This window comes from Seriola aureovittata, chromosome 21 (genome assembly GCF_021018895.1).
Source record: "Seriola aureovittata isolate HTS-2021-v1 ecotype China chromosome 21, ASM2101889v1, whole genome shotgun sequence".
NCBI classification, from domain to species: domain Eukaryota; kingdom Metazoa; phylum Chordata; class Actinopteri; order Carangiformes; family Carangidae; genus Seriola; species Seriola aureovittata.
This window is the reverse complement of record NC_079384.1, coordinates 15,843,468-15,862,003: the sequence shown is the minus strand read 5'-3', so window position 1 is coordinate 15,862,003 and position 18,536 is coordinate 15,843,468. Positions and strand designations below refer to the sequence as shown.

Genomic DNA, 18,536 nt, shown 5'->3' with positions numbered 1-18,536 from the left:
TTTAAATCACAATATTGATGAAGGAGCTTTTGCTGTTTAGAGAAAAAAACTCTCACCCCCACAGGGTGAGTGCAGTGTTCAAAATACTCAAAAGACCAGTGAATGTCCACACCAAAGAATTTAGTTCAAATTGTTTAGTGAATCTTTTCAGCAAGCAATGAACAATTACAGAATTCTGGATCAGATGTGCCTTTTCCTAACCAATAACAAGTGTTGGTCAGTCCACAGTCTGACAACCTAACTTTCCCTGATCCAGTGTATTTATACAAGTACAAACAAAGAAATGTGCATGGGCGTTTTGTCGTCTTCTGATTGGCTCTGCTGACTTCCTCCTTCCCATCTGACTCCGACCTCAAATGTCACCTAAAGCTCAGCACGCTCAAAGGAAGACAGTTAATGCATACATATAAATTACCACTAATCTACCTCTGTTACCTCCGGCTGCCCCCCTACACATGGCCATAGGGTGATCTTTATCAGTGGTTGTAAATAGTTTCCCTGAGGCAGATGTTTAAATGACCACTCACCCTTAGCACCTAAATATCCACTAGTATAAATCATTAAACAGTTTTAACTTTAATAGTCTAAAATACTACAACATTGACTTGCTTTCTTATTTGTTGATCATTTCATCAAAGGGTGTGTGTGTGTGTGTGTGTGTGTGTGTGTGTGTGTGTGTGTGTGTGTGTGTGTGTGTGTGTGTGTGTGTGTGTGTGTGTGTACGCTGACAATCCTGGGAATAGAGATCATCTTTTTACATTTTCACATTGTCTTATAGCTTATTTGTTCTCACCAGTCCCCCCCCCCACACACACACACACACACACACACACACACACGCACACACATACTCTAATCTCATGTACACTTGCATACATGCCACATGCATATTCATATTCACACCCCGACATCCAGAGCATGTAACAAATATCTATTTCACGGCCACGTGCATCTGCACACACAGACTAGATATATTTATTCATAAGCTCATTAGAGGAGTGGATTTGCCTGCTGCCATCCATCACACTGTCACCCAACCTCAGCCTGGCACACAGTGACAACAGAACTGCAGGAGAGAAGTCCCTGGGATTTAGTCTCCTGGAGCCAGTGCTATAGAGGGGATTTACTCCAATAGACAGGCGCACTTCACCATTTTATAGAGGTGAGATCAGGGAGGCAAAAAAACAAAAGAAATGATAATCTCCCATTCACCATAGTTTATCCAAAAATTGATATTCTGGGGGAGGGGGTGAATAAAAAAAATTTAAAAAAGGCATCTAGTCTATCAGCACAGACATTTTCAACTGGTGTTCAGCAGCATGAGAGGGTGAACTGTTGCTGTATATGAGGAGCTCCTGCAGACACTCTGTCACGTGAAGGCTCAGTCTCTCACTCTCTCCTTGTAGCTTGTTACAAGCTGTCGCAGGTACATGCAAACAAGCAGCTTATCAAAACAGGGCAGGACTGTGGTTCCAAAAAGAGCAATCAAACTCTGTGCCCCCTTTGCTTAATTGTGCCAAAGATTGTTCAGACATTTGTAGACTTCTTCAGTGACCTACTTCTATTTTCTACTGAAGGTCTCTACTAATTCCCATTTACATTCACTGGCTCGTATACACCAGCTTTTCTTAATTGTTTAATTAACAGAAGACTGAAATTCTCCTCAAACATACACACAAGTTCTCTTTTTTAATGAACAAGCTAAAAATTCAATGTGGATTCACCATCTTTGACCAGTCAGACAAATAATTTAGGAAAAAGTAAAAAAGAAAAAAAAAAGAAAAAAAAGTCAAAATCTGCCATAATTAATTAATGAATAATTAAGTAGATAAACAAACAACTTCAGTAAATTGGGGTAGGGAAATAATTATGGATACATAATACATAATTATTAATTATGTATTGAATAATTGATTTTAATCATCCTCAGTCCTGCCTTCCATACATCACAAGTTAATTAATAAAAGTTCATTTTTATGATGGATACTTCTCCTATCTTAACTTGTAAAACATTTACACGTCATTTAAAAGCAGGATCTCTGAGTCGCTTGTCAGCGTGTTTGTCAGGCAGAATATATCAAGTATGTCTCTGTCAGAGCTTCTGTCATGGCAGTTGATCCAGTCGTGGATAACTCGGGTCCCTTCCTCCTCTTGGCTGTCAGTTGGAGTTTCTCACTGTGGCATCTGTGCTGGCTCACTTCCTAGATGTGGTCAATTACCAGAGTCTTCTCCAGACCATACCAACACAGCATTAACAGCGTGTGGCAAGTGAACGCATCGACTTCACACACACACACACACACACACACACACATCTCTGATAGAGTACTTTCTTTTTTCCTCTGCCAAAGTGGATTTAGTTTTTGTTTGTTTGACTGCGTGCATGTGAGTGAGCAGAGCGTCTCAAAGCTCGACAACAGATTTGAGTGATTTTGGTTGAAAGTTAGATTGTGGGAAAAGGAAGAAGTTATTTGTTTTTGGTGCAGATCCGGATCAAGAAGCAGATTTTTTTTCAAGGAAATCTTATAATTGCAAAACATGGCGCTATTAAACATTACAACTGTTACACTTACCTGGCACTTCTATTACATTATTTGTCAGTATAACATCTGTCTGTCGTTGGTTCAACACTTTGGCTCTGACTGAAAAACCTTAGTAACTATTGGATGTTTTAACACTTAATTTAGTCAATAAGTAATTTATTCACCAAATACTGACCAAATACCTGCAAAATTATTGACGCTAATCCACTATGCTAACATGCTATACTGAGATGGTGCCAATGGTAAACACTACGCCTGCTTCACCTAAACATCTTAGCATTGCCACTGTGCGCGTGTTAGCAAGCTTAACATTTAGCTCAAAGCATCACTGTGTAAATGACTGTTTAAGTACATCCTCACAGAGCAGCTGGCATGGCTGTCCACTCTTTGTCTTGTGCAGATAAAATGTATGTAATAAAAGTATTACATGCTCCCTTATGGGTTGAGATATTCTACCGCTAACATACAGTATAAAGCTCTTTAAAACACATTGAATTGCCAGTAATTGGGGGGGGGGGGGGGCATTGTCAGTAAGTATAAAACAGAATTCCTGAAAAGTTGTTATTGTGAAGACAGTGGGCTTTGGACAGTGATGGTATCTGTCTTTATGTAGATTTGGAAGGATGGAGATTGAATAGTTTTTTTAATAATTAATATTTGTTCTTGAAATAGCAAGTTTGGAAGGTTTTGCAGTCTCGGTGGAGGTGGAGGTACTTTCTATTATACTGTACATATGTTTTATTGTGTGTATTTCATTGACCAAAAGTCTGTGCCGCTGCACTGTGGTCTGATGGATCCTATTTCTCCCGGTCTTCACATAAACTACTGTATATAGACAGAGATATACTCTGTCTACAGCTCTCCACCCATTTTATACACACTCACTCACACAAACATACATGATACTAGCATTAACTGTAACACGAGCCTTTAAACAAAAGCGGTAAAGAGCCTGTTCGTCGTTGCTTGAACATATGTTTCAGCTGCTGCTCATGACTTCCTGCTCACTACACTCTGCTTCAGCACAGTATTGCTGCACCGGATCGCTTTGGACATGTGCAGTCACCCACAGTAAGAATGGTTAACAGTTGCAGCATACAGTACATAATCTATTTTAAACCCTTATTTAACCAGATTAGTCAGTGAAGAACAAATTATGCTTAGTTCCTGCCCATCCCAAAGCCCAACAAGTACCAAAAAGAAAAAAAAAACCCAAAAGATTGGATTAAACCAATGAGCCTTGCACATGGTTTAGTTGATATTAGCTGAATGTCTTTGCACAATTGGGCCTGCGTTATAACTCCATCACAGTAGATATTACAAGAGAGTGAGAGCTTTATCAGAATTATGTCCTGGTTCCTGCTGAGGTGGTCACTCCTGGAGTTTTATTTGGCTCCATTACCCAGATACTCAGTGCGACCAAGCCTGGCATTTTGATGTTAATCAAACAGACTGGGTGTAGGAAGCTTTATGGTGGCGTTATATTTCAAACACAATCATCCTTGCAAAGTTACTAACTGAAGAATTACTCCCAATGGTTTTGTTTGTCTTCTCGTGTGTGTACAATATCAGTATAATGACTCCTCTCCTCTGCTTTGTGAATGGAAGTCTGTACAGTGACTAGTGGAGTTGCTACTGCTGCCACAATGTATGCACTCACGATACTATAAGTGGGTCTGGGTAACAGGTACTTTGACTCCCTGTACCACGTCCAAGAACCCAGAAAAAGATGGTGTCACATCCACCATTTCTCTGAACCTCATGTTGGGGGGGGACTCATTTCATGTCTCAGACGTTGTGCTCGACTCAGGCGCGAGGACATTCCCAAAATGGCGGTCATTTGCATTCTTTGTGTGATTATGTCATCGGACAAACAGGCACAACATCTTTTCAGGTGCATGTTGTTTGCTGCTTCGCGAGCGTTGCGAGGTAAATCTAGGCCCGTACAGAGGAAATACGGTGATTTCAGTGGTGTGTTGAGATTCTGCTGGTGTATTGGTTGGCCCTAGTCCACTACCTGATTGGTCACGCTGCTTGTTTACTCATGCTTTAGCTTTATTTGACCCAAAGCAAATACAAAGCTGCCTCAGAGAGCCTTCAGGATGTGTTCATTTTATCAGTGTGCCGCTTCAAGTAAGCTCTCTTTCTTCCTCCCTGTCTGTCCTGTCCCTGTCGCTCCTCTCTTTATTGTCTTCTTCCATCTCCCTGATCTGTGTGTGTGTTTTTCTGTGTGTTTGTGTGTGTACGTGTTGTCTCCTTCTCTATATGTGTGTATGCTTTCTGCTCCCAGCCCCTCTGCGGAAAGCAAAGTTTGTGGAGAGCCCTCGCATTCCACAATCAGAGCTTGGCTCCCCTACACACACCTCCACCACTGCCAAGAATCCAGACCTGGACACATACTGCCCTGGTAAGTTTTTGGCCAGCTCATCCCTCATTTTGTTGTGTTACTTTTTTGCATGTTCCATGTCTGTAAATGCAGCAGAGAGAGAGAGAGAGAGAGAGAGAGAGAGGCGGAGAGTGATGGGGACAATGTATAGTTCTTTCCAGTTATTGTGCCAGCTGCCGTAAAGAAGAAAACATTGCTAAGGTCATTGATGAAATAGCTTTGCTGGTGCCCACAGTGTCAGTCCTCATCGCCTCCTCCCTCTCTGTCTCTCTAATCCTCCCTCGCTGCTTTCTCACTCTGCTCAGCTTCTCGGACGCAGAGCTCGTTTAGGTGCCGCCGCTGTTTTCTGTTCACAGTCGGCGGTTGCTCTGTAATCCTGCAGACGGTCCAGATTTCCCTCAAACCCCCCCCTCGTATCTATCCCTGTCAAAACCCCCTCTCTCACCCTTTTGCCCCCCCCCCCTCCCATTCAGGGAGGACAGTAAAGCAGGTCACTCGAGGATAGCGCTCTGCTGAGATTTGGTTCTAGTATATCTGCTTTCTCATCTCGCCTCTCCTCTTCCTGTTGCCACTGAGAAACGCAGTGTAAGCTTCCCGACGTGTCTTGTTGGCTCGACCTCTGGTGGCTGTGTGGACTTCTCAGCAGAGCAGGACAAATGCTGCAACACCCCTCAGTTGGATGAAGACATAAGGGAACTACTGATGGGTCTCAGGCTTTGACTGTTGTAACTTAGGAGGAAAATGGTGGACAGGGTGCTACCAGCTTTCTCCGTCTGCCAGCCTCTACTGCTGAGTCTCTGCTCAATGGGAGCTCTAAGTAGGTGATCTGTCTATAGAGACATACATGAATATATTTTTATGGATAATATGCAGATACTAGATAGTATGCAGTACATTAGCATAAAACCTCTAGCTTTAGCACCTGGATTTCTGTTGAATCTCATGGATGGAAAAACTGTTGACCCTGGCTTTACTTTGCATCAACCCTGTGAAACCGACTGTGGAATAACCTTATCACTTGCGATGAGCTCCTGCAGATGTGACATATCAGGGTTGAAATTGTAATCTCTGCTGCCATTGAGGCAGGAAAACAGTTGATTACAAACAGGAATTCTTCTTGAATTGTCTTCCTGTCTGTCTGTGCAATAACAACTCGAGCTGGAGAGGAACCAGGAGGGCTGGGATGAGTTTTCATGGGTGACGACTCGCACCTCCCCGGGTGGACAGATGGACATCTGAGCTCTTAACAAGAGCTCCCTGGCATGAGTAGCAGCAGGGCCGTGACTTAAAACATCTGATCACATGCCAGTCCACACTCTGCTGCTGACACTGTCTGTTTGCCTGGAAGGAAGTCAGGTATCAGCTGATTTTTATGGCCTACAAAGAAATTTGTGGGGTCATAAATATGGTTTGTGAATATTTTGTGAGATAGCTCGTAAAATTCACAACCGGCCATCCTCCATATATTATGTAGAGAAAGCTTTTCTAATGATGGTAGAGCTCAACCTTCTTACAGTACATACACAGGCTAGGTGTGGACACACTCAATAACAATAACCATATATAGTGGATTTAACTTTGAGTTAAGTCTGACTGAAATCACATTATTTTTACGAATAATGTTGTTATTATTATTATTATTATTATTGTTATTATTTTGCTTACTATTGATTATTAGTAATAATTTTGATTTTAAACCTCTTGTCAGTGGTTTTTTAATTAATTAATAACAATTAATTGATTGATTGGCTGTATGCAATCGAATGGAAAAGTAATGGGGCGCCATCATGAGACCAAAAAAATGAAAATATGAATTTCCCCACTTTGGTTTGCACATTAGATTTATAGAGCAGATATATACAGTGTACTGTAGAGGGGGAAAGAAAACACACTTAAAATAGTGCATCATTTCTGCTTGACTCTTATACAGGGCAGATAAAACCATCACAAACACATTAAGATACACAAAATACTATACTATAACACTTAAGATAAGCTTACCTTGAAGTGCCAAATGTTTACAATTCAACAGTCAGATAACGTCAACATGAAAATATGCTGGATAACAGAAATAATTAAGAAGAAAATTATAAGACCAAAGAAAAAAATGTATCTTAAAGAACCTCAGGATCAATATTCAAGATTCATGATACAGTTAATTTTCAGAAAATTCAATTACGACACTGTTTATGGATGAAGTAACAAGATAATGTGTGTTTTTGGTTGTTCTAGTTAATGAAATACCTGACATATCAAATATCTTCTACGACCATAACGCAGTACTGCTCATTGATTTGCAACGTTGCTCACAATAGCCAGAAAGTTTCTTTTGTAAAGTCTCTACTTGTATTACACACCAGCATATCGCCCACTCCTAACCCAAACCTGGTGACCTAAGTCCTAGCATGCTTTTATATTTGAAACATCTACGTGTTGTTGTGTAGATAAGATCAATACTGTGCACATGAGGAATGTGAAATTCACTCCTCTCATCTCTTGATCAGTCCTCTACTCCCTGTTTTCTTGGTGATGCCTTAGCCTGTGCATACAAACACTATCTGTGCTTTTATGTTCAATGTTATTCATATTTTCCTTTGACCCGAAACTCTAAAATAAGTGTGATTCTACCTTGTTTTCGCTTCCTTTAGTTGTCAACAGCAATTCTGCAAAATTAATTTTCACCTTCTGATCAGTGTGTGTGTCACCTCCTCTTGAAGTGTTCTTCACTTTGCATCTTTATCTATTTAAGAAATACGGTTGGGTTGCTTTGGGGATCCTGTCATCATTTGTAAATGAGTATTTTTTCTCTGTGGAGTTAAAATTCCCCGGTATAGGTGAAACAGGAAGCCACCACACAGTGTGTGTGTGTGTGTGTTTACCTGCAGCCCAGGCCTATTAATACCATCTCCTGTCCTGTCCAGTCCCCTGCCTGCAGCACACATGCTTCCCTCTCCCCTCTCTCGGTGCGTGAGGGCAGATCTGTGGACGGCCGGGGAGAAACAGATGCGCTTGCACAGAAACACATTCCTAGCTGCGCGCAAAGATAGTTGCTATGGCAACCATCTGTCTCCTTCGCAGCTCAGGAATCCAATGGAGAGGACTGTGTGTGTGTGTGTGTGTGTGTGTGTGTGTGTGTGTGTGTGTGTGTGAGAGAGAGAGCAATAAGAGATGTGTTTTAAGCTTATTATTATTATTTAAGCATATATTCAAATTTGATCATTAAGGATCTCATGTTGGTGAGAAACACCTGGAGTTCCTCTCCCAGCAGGTGTTATGTTCTCAGTGCTGACATGAAACTTTGAAGCCAGATTAGATATAGTGACTTCAGTAAGAGTCTTAATTTGTATTTAAAGAACAAAAAGTAGAGCTTCAAACTAAGAAATTAATACATACATTATGATAATATGTGTATTCCCTTTGATAGTAACTGTTAGTGTTGGTTACATTCAGAGGAGGGTTTAAAGGTCCCATATTTTATAAAGTGAAATTTCCATATCTTTTTTGATCATAAAGCAGGTCTAGGTTCTATATTAATACTGTGAAAGTATCAAAGCCTCAGTCCACAGAGAAATGCACACAGCCTGTATTCAGAAACTGAGCCTTAAAACCAGCCGTCAGGACTTCTGGAACTTTGTGATGTCACAACATACAAACACCAGGGAGGCTCAGAGCCTCCTCTATCCTGATTGGCTCGCTGACCTGTTGTAACTCCAGCTCCAGAGAGAAGCCTGAGAGAGGAGATGTAAAACTACATTGAGGTGGTTTTTGATTCTTAAAACTACAAATATATCTTCTTATGGATAAGATAAGTAAAACACTAACAATAAAACAATGGAAAAGTGTAAAATATGGGACCTTGGGAACAGATGTGGGTGAGAGTGGATGAAATTGAAGAGCTGTGATCCTATCAAACATTTAAGGTTTGATTGTGTTTGACAGCCTCATGATTACAGTGCAGTCACCCAAACAGCTGTGTCTTAGCCGTGTTGTTTGACCGTGTTATAGGTTTTTTTTTTTTTTTTTGGAGTGTGACAGTTTAAGGATGTACAAAGGGATAGCCTATGTTTAGCTCAAGGGAGTGACTGTGGGCTCCAGCATCCAGATTAGAGATTTTCCTCCAACATCAAAAGAAACACAGACAAACTGCTTGCCACTGCACAGGGTTGTCCAACTGCTGGCTGCGACAGAGAAGCAGTAGTAAGAAGCAGAAAAAAACGTAAAAAAAAAAAAAAAAAAAGGAAGGGAGGGCAACTAAAACAGATACAGCACCAGCAGAGACAAAGAGATGAGTGAAAGGGACAAACCCTCACACGGAGGCAGCAAAGAGACAGACAGAGCCCCTGTTTGATCACGGTCACAGCCGCAAAAACCCCCCAGGAGCAGTTGACTAATCAGTGCTAATGTATTCACTGCTTACTACTACCAGTCTGTCAACTGGGAAGCCTTCGCTGCCTCCATGTCCAGACACACAGGCACACACACGCTGCAGCTATCACACACGGAACACATACATGAGGCTCAGTGGACAGATGTTTTTGCTTCGGTTTTGCCTGCAATTTTCCCTCCTCGATGGCCGTGTGCATGTCAGCTGTTCCCTGTGATATTGGCTGAAAGGAGGCGGACGAGTAAATTCCATCTACCTTCATCCTCTCCATTACTGCGCTCTACCTCCGGGAATGCTCTGGGATTCAGTGACCTTGAAGGCCCTCATAAATGTATTCTGCTCCATATATAAAGTGTATCCAGCTGCATTACTGAGCAGCCATATCAATCTCATCAGAGCTCATACGTAATTAGCTGTTTTGGACCTAATGTGCTGTGATTACCTCATTATTGGTTGCCGCTCTGTGTGTTTTTCTTTATTGAGGCACAGCGATATGTCATCTCCATTTGCTTCAAAGCTTTTTTCCCCTCCCCTTTGAAGATGCCCATCTTCCTTACTCACTCAGAGAGAGTTGGAGTAAATCTAATGAGGATCCTGACAGTTGTGCCTCGCCTTTTCTGTCCGTGAGAGAATGCAGAGGGGAGCCCGGGCTTTAGATCGCCTGTCTGTAGGTCTTTGAATAGACTTGCGAGAGGCTACAGGCTTTTTAGACAAGCTGTCTGTCTTCAGAGAGGTGACGTGGCGGCAGGGACTGTCTAATGGTTTGTCAGTCAGGACTTGGCGCAGCTACCTGCCAGTCCTGTCCGACCTGCCCTGCAGGAAAACGAGCGAGGAGAGGTGAGGAGAGGGAAAACTGGTCCTGCCGCTCGCTGTCTCTGTCTCGCCGCTGTTTATTTAAACACCGGCAATCTCGTTGTGTTGGCTTCAGTGTCCTTAATGTCCGGGCCAATTCAGAGGTTTATACATCCAATTACAGCTGTTTGTATTCAGCCAGTAGTTACTCTTTTTACAACCAGCAGGGAGAGTAATTAGTGAAAGCTTCAGCCCTGAGAGTCACACTCTGGTGAATAAAGTGGAATCGAATTGAAATTGATATAGAAGGCACCTCTAGGGTGTTATATTCAGGTGTTATTGAATAACATGACACCACCGATGACGGTTTGTTATGGGTAGAGAGTAACCAGGCAACTGGGCGAGAAGATGAGGTCATTAAGGGATTTTTTGTTTTGGATCCTGGTGCAAAGTTAGCAAATGAAATCCCTCAGCTCTACGAGTGTGTGTGTGTGTGTGTGTGTGTGTGTGTGTGTGTGTGTGTGTGTGTGTGAGTGTGTGTGTGTGTGTGTGTGTGTGTGTGAGTGAGTGTGTGAGAGAGAGATTTTTGATCATCTGATCATCCCGCAGGCTCACCCTGGTGTTTTCTTTTCTCTCTTTAGCACTAGTAGTCTTGTGTAAACAGGATAGAGAGGTGGATACACACCCACTTTGTCTTAAAAAGTCACACAGTCTCTCTCGCTCGCTCTCTCTCTCTCTCTCTCTCTCTCACTCACACACACACACTCACAGGTGAAGGGCGTATCTCATTACGTCACACAAGCTGCAGTGGTGATGAGTGGTGCGGAAGGAGTTGTCGTCAGTGTAGTAGTCTTTTGTTAGTCGGCGTGGAGAGGGTTTTTTTTTTTGTAAACACTTTGAAAGGATTATTGTAAGTTGTGGCTAAGGGGATTTTGTGTGGAGTTTATGTAAGAAGACACTTCAACCAAAAATGTCCAGCTGTGGAGGAATGTGTCTTTAATGCTACGGCAAAACTCAGGTAGGGTGTTTCATTTCGTTGTCCTGAACGAGCTGCTCTGTGTATCCTGTGTGCGGGTCTGTTGTCGCTGCTGTGGTTTATGCCAAACAAGCTCAGCAAATACTGTGTGTTTAGAATTTCCAGCTAAAGAGGACTTGAAACTGACGTATTAAAAGGATGTTTTGTTTTTTATTTTTATGAAAAGAGCTAAAAAAGCCGCTGTACTGTTTCTGCCCACTGCTGACACACATTCTTTCTCTCTCTCTCTCTCTCTCTCTCTCTCTCTCTCTCTCTTTCCTCTCTCTCTTCTGTGCCGTCCTCTCTTGTCTTCTCTCTCCCCTACCTCCTTCCTCCACCACCACCACCACCTCCTCCTCCTCCTTCCTACTTCTCTCCGCCTCTGCAGGGGAGTCAAGCCAGGAGCTGGGCCCCCCTCCGTCGGTGGATGAGGCAGCCAACACATTGATGACGCGCCTGGGTTTCCTTCTGGGAGACAAAGTGAGTGAGGGGCCAGCCGGCACCCAGTACAGCATGGAGGAACCCGAGGCAAGACAGGTAATAGTCTCACTAGAGAACTGGACACACCCCCCCACCCCCAATAACCAAATCTGCTTTGAGGACAGGACAAGCAGATTCATTCTTGTCTGCATTTCTGGTCAGTCTGAGTCAATTGTCTCGGGTTGAGTAAGATAAAGAATTGGTGCCAAAAAAAACTTGCTATTGATATGCTTTATCCTAATCTAATATTGTGTATGTGATTCTGACACATTTCAATTGTGAGCGATTTTGTTGTTGAATAAACAGGCAATCGTCTGATTCGATCTGTTTTGACATTTATCTCCATAATATCGTTGTTTACACTCGGACTTGACAGATGTTTAGAAGCCAGGATAGCCAGATGAAAAGACTTCTCTGTAAATTGCCCTCAGACACCACGGTCTCCGTCAAACATCAGATATCTCCCCGTCTAATTAGATTTTTATATAACAAAAACTCTTTAATTATTTATTTCCCAGAGTGCTTTAAAAATGTGCTTATTGAACACAAGTTTCTGGGGGGTTGACGTGAGGCAGGTCAGGCGCGATGTTTCTCTCCTGCACGGTAACCTTTCTGTTCGTGAATCTGGCAGTTGTGCAACAAAACAGCTCCTGGCACAACGGGCCTGCTCTAAGCTCTGTAGCAGATGCCCTGGTTTCTCTACCTAAACCTGATTTGACGGGTATGAATTTTCCAAGCCAGGGGAGAAAAACAGTTGTGGTGGGAGAGAGCGAGAGCGAGAGTGAGAAAACGGGGAGGGGAAAAGGGGGCAAACCTGTTGCTGAAGCATTTCAAGCAGGCCGAGGTATGGGTTTGCACTAAAGCAGTGTGGATAAGCGATTAGACTGATGGCCTGCCTGCGCTTGATGTGAGCGCTGCTGTAGCAGTGGGGGTGTATAAATTGAGAGAGGTTTATTCAAGCGGCTCTTTTTAGAGACGTGACTCATACTAGCACCCTGTTGCATCGTGCACACAGCAGAAACTTATTATGCTAGATATCTGCCTCAAATACTGTTCTCCAGATTGCAATTTTCGTTTGATTCATTAACCACCAAGAATGACGAGGCTTGCCTTCAGACACCATCTATTAGCAAAATAAGCTGTAGTTTTTCTAATTTACTTGGCATTTACTAGCTTTCAATGGACAGCAGATATTACAGTACTACAGTAGAGTCACATCTGATATTGCTAATGCAGCAGTGATGCTGAAAGTCTTAATCTTTGTCATCATGACCAAGTTACCGCAGTTAACCAACAGTGAAGCCAGGCACATAACAACATACTTAAAAATGAAATAGCGACCACATCATATCTCCCGACCCCCATTAGAGATGGTTAAATTCCTACAATAGGCGATGTCTTTGCTGCAAGACCTCACCAGCTGATGGAACAAGGTGACCTTAACTCGCGGTGAGTGCAGTTAATTGCCTTTCATACTCTCGTGCTCTCGCTCCCTGAATAGACACAACGCTCCAAGTTCAATCCAATCCCCGTGTGGCATTTAAGGTCAGACCTGCACAAGGCGAGGTTCATTACCGCAGCAAATACAGCCGCGGCAACGCCGTGGCCTCGTCGAGCTCCAGAGGTTTATCTGTGTATCCACACGCGTGTGTGTGTGTGTGTGTGTGTGTGTTTGTGTGTGTGTGTGTGTGTGTGTGTGTGTGTTTGTTTTGCGTCTGGGTCAAAGCTCCTGTAAACATGACACATGAGCGGTGCCATCCATGACGAGGGCAGAGGTTAGCAGTGACTGAAAGGGCCTGAACAACGGTTTCTCCTTCTCTCACTCAATCAGTTGTACACGCTCTTGGCAGAGCTCGGAGGCCGTGTGCCATAATGGACGGCATGTTGATTAGTTTACACGTGTCACAGTTTATAATTCAGCCACTAAAGCCAGTTGTACTGTGCGACATACGCTCGCTGGCCACTTTATCAGATACACCTAAAGAATCTAGTGCAATCCAGTGCAGCTCTGCCTTATATTCTACCTTTACTCAGCTTTCCTGTTTCTGAGAGGTGTTCCTTCAACTACTCACTTATTACTGAGGTCAGAGCTGGTGGTGGTGTAGTACTGGGCTGCATTACATTGAAACGTGTTTCTAATATTCTTCCCCCCTTGTGTTTGCTGGGAAAAACATTAGAAACACCTCAATATAATGCCATCCAGTTCAATCCCACTGCAAACTACGACCTCCATAGTAAATGTACTGTTAAATTAACATAGCTGCTAAACACGAGTGTGGTAGCATTGTCATTGTGAGAATGTAAGCTTGAAGATTAGCTTTCAGCTTAGTCTTCCTGCTTGATCATTTATGAAGCAAAAATGTTGCGGTTGATGTTTCCTGGTTGTAGCTTCTCATTCTTCCTTTGTTCAGTTCAAAGTTTCTATTTTCTGGCATTTTATTGATGAAATTATTGAATGATTAATCGGAATTGTTCGCGAAAATAAAAAGGAAATGATCTATCTGCATTAATGTAGTGCTTTTTATACAAAAAGAAAAAAACCTCCCTTATTCCCCCCCTCCCACACACACACACACACACACACACACACACACACACACACATACAGCTTCCTAATGGGAAAGTGGTCCAGCGCAACAAGTGGTCTCAGCCTTATGACTCCACTGTACATAGTGGAGCCATGCGGGCTTGGCCAGTCTGGATCAATTGGGGATTGGTTGTCTCGCTCAAGGACACTTTGACATGAGGGCAAGAGGAGCTGGGATCAACCTGTGATTAATTGACGACCTGTTCAATCTCCTGAGCCACAGCCGCCCCAACAGATAATTGACGGATCAATCAATGCTGAAAAGAATCATTGGTTACAGCTCTGTAGCCTGTCTGTAAACATGTATGGGTGCGTGTATCAGCACAGTGTCCCTGAAGATTAACCTACACTAGAGTTTCGCCTGAGCACGACTTCACCCCCTCCCGTTCTCTCTGTGTTTGCCCCGACCCGAACTCATCAACAGCAGCGTTAAGGAGAGACCTCCGGGTGTTTGTGTGTTTCGGTGTCTGACACACATATTTAATCACTTGGCATCCCTGTTTCTCTTGTGCCTTTGTATACATCAGTGGATGCTGCATGCATGGATCTTTTTAGTATGTGTGCCTGTGTGTTTGTGTGAGAGTGCATCTGTGGGTGTTCGCAGCAGCAGATTAGACGCAGCCGTGTTTTTGTTTTGTCCCCTGTGGTCTCTTGTCTTCTAACCTGAGCTGATGCAGAAGAGGGTCACTGCGGGGTGCCAAAACAATGCTGCGACTGGAAGGAACATGCATTCAGCGTGTATGAGAGTTCAGTTTTACCTTCTTTTTTTTTATTATTTAACTCAATTGTAGTCATGGCAATCAAGAGAAAAATATGAATAAAAATAGGGCTGTCAGTTAGGACAAAATACTGAAACTATTTTCAACAAATCATGTTATTTATTGATTATAAAATCCAATAGTTTACACTTCCAGTGTTTTTTTTTTGAAGGTTTAATATCCACAATAAGGTACATTTGTGGTTTCAAGAACCAAAAACCATCCCAATGTAGTTTTACATCTCCTCTCTCAGGCTTCTCTCTCTATCAACGACAGGCCGTTGAGCCAATCAGAAGAGAGGAGGCTCTTCTGATTGGCTGACTGTTTTCTGAGTTATCTAATAAGAATATAAAAACTCAGAGAAACCAAGTCCTGTAAGGTTGGATGGTGGGTTCAGGTGGGCGGGGCTTGGGGCATGGCTGAGAGCGGTAACTGTTTTGTTGTGACATCACAAAGTCCTGACAGCTCGTTATAAGGCTCAGTTTGTGAATACAGGCTGTGTGCATTTCTCTGTGGACTGAGCGCTTTGATACTTTCACAGTATTAATATAGAACCTAGACCTGCTGTTTAATCAAAAAACACATGGAAATCTACCTTTTTACAACATGAAACCTTTAAAGTTGTACTAGTACTTAAAACTCCCCACATATTTATAAATTCACACTTGTGCCATGGGACTGTGCAGAATCTGATTTTGGAAATGCCACTCCTGTTTTTCTCTGTAAAAGGGGAAATTACTGTTTTCCTGCATTTACATGCTCTGGGTCACATCCCTGATGTGTGTAGGCTATACTAGCTCTCCAACATTTGGTTTGTTCTGCTGATATTTGTCAGAATCAGAAAAAAATACTGCGCACTAATGTATATTTGTAAAGTGACTGAATGTTACAGGTGGTTTTAGTAGTTGTTGAGTGTTTGTATGTCTAAGTATGTTTGTGTTTTTCTTAGGCTGTGCAGTGTTGTCTCATTTGTGAAGATCTTTCAAACCTATATTTCATAAAAATGCCACAAATGATTAGATATTATGATTATTATGCTGTTTTTGATTGTGTGGGGGTTGAGACTGGCTGCATGTGGTGAAGGCAGCAGGAGGGCTGAGCTTTTGAAAACTAATATTGAAGTGACATTTTCCTTTGTATATGACTCAGACATTAAAAGTTCAAACATTGTACTTTGCCATTTATACCCATGTGTACCAATTGAACTGTAGGAACCGAGCAAAGCTTTTAAAGATGCGTGTGTGCGTGTCTGTCCCAGGGCCAGAACCAGAGGATCAGCCCGTGCTCCACCCTGACCAGCAGCACTGCCTCCCCCCCTGCAGGCAGCCCCTGCTCCACCCTCCCCCCTGCCATGCCTGGCCAGGCAGGCAACAAGGACTGTGCCTACGGTTCTGTCACCAGTCCCACCTCAACCCTGGAGAGCAGGGACAGCGGGATCATCGGTGAGATCTGGACACAGATTTACAGACCTGACAAACATGCATGCATGTAAAACACATAGTACTTTGTATATTTTATGTCACCAAATCTCCTGTAAAGACCAAAACCTACAGTGTCTTAGTCTCTTTGTCTGTACTTTCTGACCTCCTTACTGTCTGTGGCACCTACTGTAGAGGACACACAGTAAATCTAAAAAAAAGAAATTCTTCTTGATAGAAGGCTCAGTGATTTCTTTAAACAGCTCGTCAGTGTAGATTTTAGCAAACATTGCTCAAACAGTAGTAAATATTTTATTAGTTAGGGACTATTTTCAGTTGCAGATTTATACATATTTGGTGCTGTAGTGAATTCCTGTTAGTGGGATCAGTTCTTTGGTGATATTCTATATTCATTTTACTGTCAAGATATTCCATGAACAAACCAAAACCAAAGAGTTTTTCTTTAAGATTCTTAAGGAGTGAGAACTTTAAATACCATGACAGCTGTTGTTTTATTTAAAACTAACATTAAGAATGACCCCAAAGCAGTTACATTAATGCACTTTTTAATTTAACGTGACAAACAGTTTAGACACATATCTGAAGAAGTAATAGGTAGGGAAGTTATGTGCGTTGCTAACGTGCCCTGGCACAAGTGGCACCTGCCAGCTTCTTCTTCTTCTTCTATTGGCTTCTTCTTGCCTTCGTCCAGCTCGTCACTATCGTCATAGTTTTTAAATCGGAAATGCAGCCACTCATCTGCTGTTAGACTTGGCGGTACCGTCAGTGGAGCTGTATCTGCCATGTTTCTGTCTCTCACGTGACCAGATGTTGATGCGCAAGAAGGGCGGTCATGTGAGACTAATGAGGTTACAGCTTTACTTATCTGCAGGAGGCTGTAAATGCATATCAAAAGATCGATCTCAGGATTTTATGAATTGATATCGGATTTGGAATGAAGATTGATTTTTTTTTTTTTTTTTTTTCAACCCGGCCCTAGTCATAAAGTTTGGAACCAAATAAAGACAAGTCTATGAAACAGGTGATTTAAATGCCTGAGGCTGTAGCTTGGTGTCCAGTGGCCGTTTAATTGAAGTCTGGGTGTGGTTCAACTCAAAATCTAGATGTTTTGTCTCCAAGCCAGGGGGCGGGGACCAGAGACCTCACCTGACTCCACTCCACCTGGTGTGATCAGTTTCAGTTCAAACTGTCGTACCTGTCATTCACACACTGAACCAGTGTGTACTCCCGCTGGAAGACAATTCAAGTGTGCATGTCATGCTGACATCAACTGTAGCATTCTTGGATTGTTAGCAAGAAAACTGGAGAGATAAAAATGCTCAGTGAAATTGAGCACTTTGCGTATGTCAAGACAGGTGTATTCATCGTTTCCCGGCAACAGTGGTGAACGCCTGCGGTTTGATGAGGAAAGCATTACATCAACAAGCCTCCGATTGATTCAGAACAACAGTAAATAAGTGTAACAGCAGACAGGTCGGGTGAGGTGAAGAGAGGGGAGTTAGATTTAAACACACGCAGGGTGAAAAGTGCGACAGCAGCAAGTTAAATACTGCAGTTGTAACAGCACTGACGACGGTGTCCCTCTCTCTTTTTGCAGCCACTCTGACCAGCTACTCCGAGAACATGGAGCGAGGCGGCAAATACGGCGAAGGCTCCCGGGCGAACCTCAAACTGTGGCAGTCCCAGAAATCAGGCATGGACTCGTTCCTGTACAGGGTGGATGAAAACATGACAGCCTCCACCTACAGCCTCAACAAAATCCCTGAGCGCAACCTGGAGAGCATGTCCTCCCACTCTGCCCACTCCATCCCTCTGTACCTCATGCCCCGTCCTAACTCTGTGGCTGGTGAGTCCCTTCCTTGTTCCCTGCCTCTCCTATGAAAGTAGAAAAGGAGGCGATGGGGGGCCAGAAATAGGGTTATTTAACAGCATGCAGTACACAAACACTATTTAAACGGAGTACTTTTCTCTGGCAAAAATTGGATTGAGCTGCATGTTCAGTCATGTTACACCCTATTTCTGAATCCTGTAGCGCTCCCGCTTCACTCCTTTTAAGCTCTCTGTCCTTGCCTGTTTTCTTCCCAGATGAACTGTCCGTGTGTGTGTGTGTGTGTGTGTGTGTGTGTGTGTGTGTGTGTGTGTGTGTGTGTAT

The 18,536-nt window shown here is 42.9% G+C and overlaps 1 protein-coding gene across 16 annotated transcripts in view; it reads left to right on the top strand.

Annotated features, from left to right (window-relative positions):
- Nucleotides 1-18,536, top strand: part of tanc2b (tetratricopeptide repeat, ankyrin repeat and coiled-coil containing 2b) — a 144,207-nt gene that overhangs the window by 88,978 nt on the left and 36,693 nt on the right. For 11 of the 16 annotated variants that reach the window (XM_056365634.1, XM_056365632.1, XM_056365630.1 and 8 more), the window contains 4 exons: nt 4,834-4,950; nt 11,509-11,657; nt 16,204-16,387; nt 17,982-18,230. In XM_056365634.1, the coding sequence (XP_056221609.1) occupies nt 4,834-4,950; nt 11,509-11,657; nt 16,204-16,387; nt 17,982-18,230 (699 nt within the window). Of the gene's footprint in view, nt 1-4,833; nt 4,951-10,935; nt 11,124-11,508; nt 11,658-16,203; nt 16,388-17,981; nt 18,231-18,536 lie in introns of those variants that run through there. The other 5 variants (XM_056365644.1, XM_056365635.1, XM_056365638.1 and 2 more) reach the window with 2 other exon arrangements.